Source organism: Aristolochia californica, unplaced genomic scaffold (assembly GCF_029961685.1).
Source record: "Aristolochia californica isolate CCGP_79_NKW_82.1479 unplaced genomic scaffold, dmAriCali1.0.hap1 SCAF_16, whole genome shotgun sequence".
Taxonomy (NCBI): Eukaryota; Viridiplantae; Streptophyta; class Magnoliopsida; order Piperales; family Aristolochiaceae; genus Aristolochia; species Aristolochia californica.
This window is the reverse complement of record NW_027181837.1, coordinates 20,572,186-20,582,048: the sequence shown is the minus strand read 5'-3', so window position 1 is coordinate 20,582,048 and position 9,863 is coordinate 20,572,186. Positions and strand designations below refer to the sequence as shown.

The 9,863-nt window shown below is 41.0% G+C and overlaps 1 protein-coding gene and 1 pseudogene across 1 annotated transcript; both read right to left on the bottom strand.

Moving 5' to 3' along the window:
- Window positions 1-437: 437 nt before the first annotated feature.
- LOC137952708 (pathogenesis-related protein R major form-like) lies at window positions 438-1,118 on the bottom strand (annotated as a pseudogene).
- Window positions 1,119-1,954: 836 nt separating this feature from the next.
- On the bottom strand, window positions 1,955-2,876 carry LOC137952958 (protein P21-like). The gene has a single exon (XM_068800098.1). The coding sequence runs from the start codon at window positions 2,854-2,856 to the stop codon at window positions 2,161-2,163; it is 696 nt and encodes a 231-aa protein (XP_068656199.1). The 5' UTR covers window positions 2,857-2,876; the 3' UTR covers window positions 1,955-2,160.
- Window positions 2,877-9,863: the final 6,987 nt, after the last annotated feature.

Sequence of the window (9,863 nt, the reverse complement as noted above, 5' to 3'; positions counted from 1 at the left end):
ATGTTGAGGCTCGAGTTCGACTCGAACTCGGTGGGCTCGAGTTCGATAACAATTTTAGGCTCTAGATGAGGCTCGGCTCGAAGCTCGGCTCGAAATATTTAAATCAAGTTCGGCTCGAACATAAGCAGGTTCGGGCTCGGTGCCACCCCTAGTGCCATGACTTAGAGATTCCATGTAGTTCTCCTTGCATGAGGATAGTGGAAGGCGTGTGCATGGGAGTGACATGTGTCTTGCAAAGTTCTATTCAAGTTGTGTCAAAGTTCCATCACAAAATAACTTAAAAGTGTAGATCTACTCATGCTTTGAACTTATGGGACGGGCAGCTGAAAGCAATGAAAATAGACATACCAAGAGCAATTCCAATGACTCATTTATTCTGTTCAAAGACATTATTTAGTACTCTGTAATACTTCAGTGGAGCGATGGAGAACGATGCTTCATAGGCAGACAACAACCCTGTAGTTGGTGCCGCAGGGGCACGTAAACAGGCTGGTGGGATCATCCTGAGGGTAACAGTAAGCATCGCGGCATTTGTCCTTGAAAAACCTTGAGAAATCAGTCGGCCCACAAGTGTTAGGGCCATTAGTGCAACAGTACTGTGGAGTTTTAAAAACGGTGCAGGGGTTATTGCAGCCACCGGGGGCCCGAAGCTTCCCTGGGCATTGGCCGTTGACATCAGCCGTGCATCGGATAGTCCTGGTGCAGCCGCCAGTGGGACTGAACTCAATGGGGATGTTAAGCCCTTCCACCAGGGAGATGTCGATGAAGTCCTGGCCTGAGAACTGATTCAAGGCGAACTCTGCCAGCGTGTTGGGTGGCTTCCCAAAGGCCGTGCATTGCAGTCTCCGGTCTGGCAATTTCCTCTTCCATTGGCGTCAAAGTTGCAGTTAGTGCCGCCCCATATGCGGGCTTGGGTGGTGCCGGCGGTTACATTGATAGTCCACGACTCGCCCTTGTTGAGTCGGCGCCCGCCACCCACAGGGACGGCTACAACCCACACAGTGTATGGACACTGGTTTCTTATGTCAAAGGATGCTTGCACGAGTTAAAGTGAAAGGGAGAGGGAGGGAGACGAAGAGGAAGAGGAAGAGAGAGAAATTCTTTGAAAGACTAGACATGATAGATACTATGAGACTCGTTTTCTTTGTTTCATAAATGCAAAGGAGAGTGAGAGTATTTATAGTGGTAGAACGAGTAACACCTTCTCTATTGTGGGAATTTAGCATATAATACTTACGGAGAAGTCGTCACTAAAATATGATTTTATCTTCCAAATTCTACAATGCAGGTTCCCCTGGACGAGAAGCAACCACCCAGATTTAGAAATTTCAAAGAAGAGTTTGGATTACTTGAGTCTTGCTAATCGCTATAACGACTACAGACAACGAAGAGATTACTAAGTCTTTGCATTGAATGTTATCTGGAACGAGGTCAGCCGTGTTTGATAATGGGAGAACGTAACAAAAGGAACTGGACCGATTTGCTTTAGTGGAGGAAAGTTAGGTGCCATCCATTTAATAGTTTTAGGTGACATTCATTGAGCCTGTGAGGTGATAAGTTTTCTTCTCTTTCTCTGTCATTGTAAGGTACAAATGGGATTTTAACCATACTAAGTTTTGGACAAGAGAGTCAGGAGTGGACAGAGAATGGCCTCTCATCGAGGTTTGCACTCTAAACCTGTGAATTTGACATAAATGGCCCGCATTCATGGGATCTCATTGAAGTCATGAGCACGTCTACCACAAACTCTTTGATAAGATTTCTAGAGAGAAAGATGGAAGAGAGGAATTTGTTCTAGAAAAACTGATGTAACAAGTTGATGAAGCCACATGAATTTCAAACTTTGAAATCCGGTAGTGTGGAAAATAAGTGTAGAACTTCGATATCTTGGTAAATATCCCTTTGATTAATTATGTCGTTCTTGTTAATTAAAAAGTCCACAATAGCAAGAACGGAACCCAATTTGCCCAGGACAGGCCATCTGGTTCTTATATTTTTTTTTAAAGTAAAATGGGAACGACGGCACCGAAGCCGAGTTCCTTTGAAACGAGACATACACTCGCTTATTCTACTCACAGCCATTATTCACTAGAAGTCACAGTATCTGGACTGAGGCCTCCCCGGCGCTTATTTCAGCACGTCTATACTAGAAGAAATGCTTCATGGGCAGAAGATGACCCTGTAGTTGGTACCGCCGGGGCACGTAAACAGGCTGGTGGGATCATCCTGGGGGTAACTGTAAGCATCGCGGCATCTGTCCTTGAAAAACCTTGAGAAATCAGTCGGCCCACAAGTGTTAGGGCCATTAGTGCAACAGTACTGTGGTGTTTTAAAAACGGTGCAGGGGTTGTTGCAGCCACCGGGGGCCCGAAGCTGCCCTGGGCATTGGCCGTTGATATCAGCCGAGCATCGGATAGTCCTGGTGCAGCCGCCGGTGGGACTGAACTCCATGGGGATGTTAAACCCATCGACCAGGGAGATGTCAATGAAGTCCTGGCCTGAGAACTGATTCAAGGCGAACTCTGCCAGCGTGTTGGGTGGCTTCCCAAAGGCGTTGCATTGGAGGAGCCCGTTGCAGTCTCCGGTCTGGCAGTTTCCTCTGCCATTGGCGTCAAAGTTGCAGTTAGTGCGGCCCCATATGCGGGCTTGGGTGGTGCCGGCGGGCACATTGATAGTCCACGACTCGCCCCTGTTGAGTCGGCGCCCGCCACCCACAGGGACGGCTGCAGCCCACACAGTGTATTGACACTGGTTTCTTATCTCGAAGGAAGCTGCGTGAGCCAAAGTGACGAGGAGAGGGAAGGAGACGAGGAGGAAGAGAGGGGAATACTTCGACAGAGACATGATAGAAACCATGAGACTGGATTTTCTTTTTGTGTTGTGAGTGGTGATTTGGGCTGGGGAGAGAGGAGAGTATTTATAGAGGGAAGAGGAAGTGATATCTTATCTCTTTGTGGAAATGTAACCGGTGGAAAATTGATTACCAGCCTCTTTTGTGGAGGCACGCACCTTGACTTCCAGCCTCTTTTGTGGATATCACAACTCCATCCAAGGACTAACTGAAGCCGTCACTGACACCCGAAGACCTGTAACCTGCATAAGAAGCAGAAGACCAACAAATTAAACAAATTACGCTGTAATTTCTGTTGTAATTTTTGTAATCATACTCACCCTCACCATTATTCGTGGTGAATAAAAAGTTTTTAATCAAATTTTCACACAGACCAAATGATCTGATTAAGAAGAAAGTCTACAGATTTTTATTTTTTTCTTAGAGGTATGCCTTAAATTTTGAACCGCAATACAGAGCCCGAGATAATTATGTACAGTTTTTTTTTTCTATGTACGGGTGAAGAGTTAGCAGAACATAAATCACTCTTCATATCACCCTGTTACGGCAAAAATTCTGCTCAAACATGTACAATGTCTGAAACAGGCAAGCAGTAACTGGTATTCTTTTGCAGCTCAAACAAACTACCAGCCCTGTTGTGTCTCCGACAATTTACTGGCACACAAGAAATCGTTTATGTGACGGTAAAATCTATCTGGGAAAGAGGTAGGCAACTACGTTTTTTTCTTCCAAGTTTCATCTGTGCACGTTTGTCTAAATGAGAAGCCGCCACCCAGATTTAGAAGTTAGTGAAAAGAGTAGATTGGATTACTTTCTAATCACATCGATTGCAGACGACTCAGAGATGGTTAGTCTTTACCAGGGATAGACTTCTATAACGAACGACGACGAATCGTGTTTATAGACGAGTAACAGGAACTGGAAGTTAGGTCACATTCCATTTCTGTCGACATAAACGAGGTAAATCCTCCAGATTTTTAATCCAGAGAAGGATCACTTTTTTTCTCACAATCTGAAAGGGCATTCGTGATATAATCTGATGAAAGGCCTGCTTTTGTAGTTCCATGGCATCGTGAATGGAGAAGGAAGAGAGAAAACTTGGAGAAGACAACGAAAGCCTAGGCGGCTTCTGATCTGGAAATCTGGCATTGGGGTTGAAGATTGAGTCATCTTATCTTGACTTGTGTAGATGAAAACGAAGTAGTATTTAGATTCTTGACCCTTGCGCTGGAACGTAGATGTGGAGTCACGTAAATTAAGATGCATCATCGTGGAAGCATATCTGAATTTCAAATGGAGAATGCTTCAAACTTGTAGACTGAAAGGGAAGAAGAAAGAGAATGCTTCAAACTTGTAGACTGAAAGGGAAGAAGAAAGTAACAAGTCCTATAATGAGGACAACTCCAATTGTAGGAATACATTTAAAATCTGGTACACGCCGAACTTTTTCAAAATCCTCACTATACCGCCATACATCTTGATCTGAACCGTTCCAATCCCAAACAGTTTTACAGGGCAAAAAATCCCCATCAAAACTGTACCACCATCTACCGACTGATATGTCGCAGAAAAAATCCTTGATAGGATACATGTGGTAGGAGCGACCCGAATCAAGTATCCAATCATCCTGTGAGTATGCAGCACTCAACTGTGAGAACATATTCTGAACCATCAAAATGATCTCCAGCAACCCCAACAACGTCTTCTCTTTTCTCCTTCTCTTTGAGTTTTGGACAATCTCTTGCAAAATGACCCGGTTGATGACAATAATAGCACTTGTCCCATTTCCCCTTTGACTTCGTCCTAGAACGGCCATTGCCTCCAGAATCCTTTTCCTTTGTTCGCCCTCGAACAAACAGTCCATCTGCTTGTTCCTCATTCCCGCTAGTAGACACCTTCTTCCTCAACTCGTTAGAGTATAAAGATGCCTTAACATCCTCCATAGAGATGGTATCGTGCCCATGGAGCATAGTCGTAACGAAGTGCTCATAAGATGGCGGTAGAGAGCACATCACAATCAGTGTTTGATCCTCATCTTCAATGGTAACATCTATATTTCTCAAATTCATAACAATCTTATTGAACTCATTAAGATGTTCTTTGAGAGATGTACCTTCCTTCACCTTAAGAGTGTAAAGACATTGCTTCAAATACAACCTGTTCGTGAGAGATTTAGTCATATAAATACTCTCCAACTTCAGCCACAAACCAGTTGTTGTCATCTGCAACTTCCCGCAAAACCTCATCGGGCAAACACAACTGAATGGAACTAAGAGCTTTGATGTCAAGATCCTCCTTGTCTTCTTCTGACATCATAGCTGGAAACTTATCCTTTTCATTCAATGCTCTGTGGAAACCTTGTTATACTAATAAGACACGCATTTTTATGTGCCACAAACTAAAACTAATCTGCCCATCAAATTTCTCCACTGAATATTTTGCAATCATAATTACTAAAATACCCTCGATCACAAAAAAAATGCTCAGATGCTTAAATCTTCTCTCCGGACCTCTCTGATAAACAGAGTCTCTCTCTTTTCACTTCCAGAATCCAACACCGAACAGTGGCCCCCCCCCCCAAAAAAAAAATTCTTCCCCTTTCAGCACTTCTAGAAAACCACCAAACAGAAACTCGGGACAGAGAACTCTCTTCCCGTCTGCGGAAGCAGAAAGAGGGACAAACGGAAATCCGGCGTCGTCGCCAAAAACCCCCGCTCTGATACCAATTTGTTAAAATAGAGGCTAATAAACCGAGCAAACAATAATAATCGAGCATATAATCAAGCTACGAACAGTATAAGTAAACGAGAAATGCAAAAGAGTAAATCAATCCAAAGGGAGAAGAGACACAAGGTTACGTGGTTCGGCAACAACCTACTCCACGGGTAGATGCGACAATTCCAGTATGTCGAGCGAAGAAGAAAACTTTGCGGCTCCAAGAATACAAATCGAACACGATTTCTCCCAATGAAGCCCTCTTCCTCTCGATGAAACCCTCTTCCCGACAAAAAAACCCCCAAAACGAATGTCTCTAATTCAAAACTTCTCGACAGAGAGATTTTCGATTAAGTGATTTAATCGGGTAATATACGCGGGTCCGAAAATGGGTAATCGGGGTAATCGGATTCAAGACACCCGATTAACACAAGTCAGCAGCAGCAAGAGTAAGCACAAGGAACAGTAAAAAAAAATGAACCCAACCATATACCAAAAAAATATAGCGAACAGTGTTAGCTGGAAAAAAAAGGTAGGATTTAAACCTCACACCTTAAAGTTTTCCATCAAAAGAATAGAGTGAAAAGACAAAGAACTTACAATGCTGGACAGGGCACCCTTGGTTCGTCTTTGCTACGTAAAAAGATCTCACAAAACTTTCTTTTGGTAAATAAGTTCTACAAGTTGATTTCTATGGATTCAACCACGAATCAAGGCACTAAATTGCAGATTTCTCCAAATTTATTGTAAAGAATAAATCAGTATTAGATAAATTAAAAAAAGGGCCAAGTTCAATACAAATTGTAGAAGAGGGAAGAAGAAGCCCTAATGGATTATAAACTATTAGATTTAGGATCCCATGGTGCTAAAAATAATCGAACCAAGCTAAGAGAGAAGAAGGTAACAAGAGAGAGAAGGAATACGAGAATAAAGAGTGGAAGAAGAAGAGAGAGAAAGGAAGAGAGAGTGATCGGTTTAGAGGAATTGAGAGAGAATGAGGGAAGGAGGATTAGGTTAAGTGACGTGGTAATCCTCCCCCTCAATGTGTATTTATAATAATGACAAGAACAATAATTATATCAACACCATTTACCTTACCTTAAGAAAGGAAGAAAAGGAACAAAAATCAAATATAATTTTCATCATGACACTAGACTTCAGGCTTATCTTCCAACACTCCCGCTCAAGGTGGGGGAGAAAAAACATCGTAGATACCAAGCTTACCGCAAATAGTGGTCTGGTTCTTGGATGTGATTGGTTTTGTAAGTATGTCTAACACCTTTCTTTGGGATAAAACACGACTCAGGGATAAATTACCAGTTTGAAAATTCTCCCATATGAAGTGTCAATCTACCTCAATATGTTTTGTTCTCTAGTGGAAAACTGGATTTGAATCAATATGGATGGCTGCCTGGTTGTTAAAATATTGTTCCATAGGGGCTTCTTTGTGGAACCCCAATTCAGTAAGGAGGGATTTGATCCATAGAAGCTCATTAACTGCATAGGCCTATATTCTACTTTTACACTGGATCACGCAACAACATTCTGCTTTTTACTTCTCTATGTAACCAGGTTTCCTCCAACTAAAGTATAATACCCAAAAGTAGACTTCCGATCATCAAGTGATCCAGTCCAATCTGCATTTGCAAAACCTTTAATGTTAGAGTGACCATGATTTTTATAGAGAAGTCTTTTCCTCGGAGCTTCTTTTAAATACCTCAGGATCCTCTCGAGAGCTTGCCAATGGGTAAGTTGTGGTTTATGCATATATTTACTAACCATATTTACTGCATATGATATATCTATATAGTCACTTTGAAGTAAATAAGTTTTCTCATGAGTCTCTGATATTTACCTATATTAACATATTCACCAGAGCTTACACATAACTTTGTGTTAGCATCCATAAGAGTATCTGGTAGTCGACACCCCATCATCCTTATGTCCTCAAATAGATCAAGAACATGCTTCCTCTGAGATAAGAAGGTTCCATGTTTTGACTAAAAGACCTCGATACCCAAGAAATGTTTCATAAGTCCATGATTTTTTGTTTTGAATTCTTTGTATATCTTCTCTTTGACTTCTTTTATATTGTCTGCATCACTGTCAGTCGGGACAATATCATCCACATAAATCACCAATAATACTCTTTCCTTTAAGGTATTATTGATAAAAATAGAATGATTTATTGAGCACCTATTGAATCCAAATCGTAATATTGTTTGGCTATATTTGTCAAACCAAGCCCAAGGAGATTGTTTTATGCCATATAAAGATTTCCTCAATTTGCATACCGACTCCCCCTCAACCACAAAAGTAAGTGGTTGATGCATATAGTTTTTTTCCTTAATATCACAATTTAAAGAGGCATTCTTCTCATCTACTTGATATACTGGCCAAGAGGAATTTGTTACGAGTGATAATAAGATTCTTACCAAATTTAACTTAGCCACTAGGGAGAAGATCTCCTCATAATCAACTACATAGCATTGAGTATACCCCTTTGCATCTAGACAAGTCTTGAGGCGAGCCACAGAACCATCTGGATTGCGCTTAATTGTAAAAACCCATTTATAGCCAACGGGTTTCTTTCCTTGAGGAAGTGGAACCAAGGCTCAAGTCTAATTCTCTTATAAGGCATTCATTTCCTCTTCCATTGCCGCCTTCCATCCTGGATATATCAAAGCTTCCTCATACAAGAGTGAGACAGATACAAAAGATATAGATGCAAGAAATTGACAGGAAGAAGAAGACAAACGATGGTGAGAAACAAAATTTGATATAGGATGAGAAGTAGAAGGCCTAGTACAAGTGCTAGGTTCCTTTTGAAGAGCTATGGGCCTAGCATCAAATGGTGGACCAAATAAAAGAGGGGAAGATGGACTTACCTTGGGAGGATCCGTGAACTCCACGGGTGTGGTATTGATCGATGCTTCAAGGGCTGAATAGAGAGATTTGCATCAAGGGGCACAACAAGCATTGGAGTCGTCGGAACATATGAAAGACATGAATGAACATCCTTTGAGGAATAAAATGATGTATCTTAAAAAAACTTACACCCCTCATGACAATTAACTTCTCAAGAGAAGGATTATAGCAAACATATCATTTTTTGGTACGAGAGTAAACCAAAAAAATACACTTAATAGCCTTTAGGTCCAACTTACTTTTTTTCGTGGGGATGTGACATGAACGAAACATGTATAACCAAAGACCTTCAAATGAAGGGGAAAAAAGGTCTTCATCTGGAAATAACAAGGAATATATGACGAAGTATATAAGATGGTAGCCTATTAATAAGGAAACAGGTTGTCAGAATGGCAAGAGGCCAATAAAAATAGAGCACGTTCATGGAGTAAAGAAGGTTCATGGAAAAGTCAATTCACCATTTTGTTAAAGGGTGTAAGCACAAGAGGTCTGATGGATAATGTTATTATCCTTACAAAAAGATTAAAATTCTATTGATAGGTATTCTCTGGCATTAGCGGAATGAAGTGCTTTAATCTTTTTACTAAATAAAGTGGAGACCATGGCATGAAATGATTTAAAAATAGGAAGAACTTCAAACTTATCTTTGAATAAAAAATAACCATGTAACTCGAGTAAAATCATTAAAAAATATAACAAAATACTTAGCTGGAAAGATATTTGAGACACTCAATGGGCCCCATATATCCAAATGAATCAAGGAAAAGGGAGCTATACCTTTAAGTTCAGCTCGAGGAGAGTATGTAATCCTTTAGTGTTTACTTAACTACACACTTCACAATTTAGACTAGATAGAGTTTTCAAGGAAGGGACTAAGAGCTTAAGTGATGATGTTGATGGATGCTCAAATTTTTTGCGCCATAATTGTGCCTCTATATGAGAAGTAAATTAACAGAGGAGAATCCCTTCCCAAAAACTTTGGTTTGAGATACATGTGTTATGGTAACAAACTTTTCCGGTAAGCATGCAGACATGGAATGTAAAAGATTCTTATTACCTATACGATGCTTAGAGGCCCCTGAGTCGATAACCCAAGATGAAAAGCTCCCTGTTGCTTGAAGTGTAGCTCTTCAAAAAATTTCCTCAACCAAATAGCTTGACAAACACATGAAGTTGTAGCAACAAATTCATCTTCGGTGGTTGATAAAGTGGCAATTGGCTGCTTCTTTGATGACCATGAAATAGCCCTGAAACCAAGCTTAAAGACATATCCTGATGTACTCTTCCAATCATTTATATATCCTACATAATCACTGTCATTAAAGCCAATAAAATCTGATTTTTCTCCCTTCTTGTAGAGCAAGCCAAA

What these genes read in the sequence shown, in the direction of transcription:
- LOC137952958 (XM_068800098.1), bottom strand. Translation starts at nt 2,856, where the DNA reads ATGGTTTCTATCATGTCTCTGTCGAAGTATTCCCCTCTCTTCCTCCTC.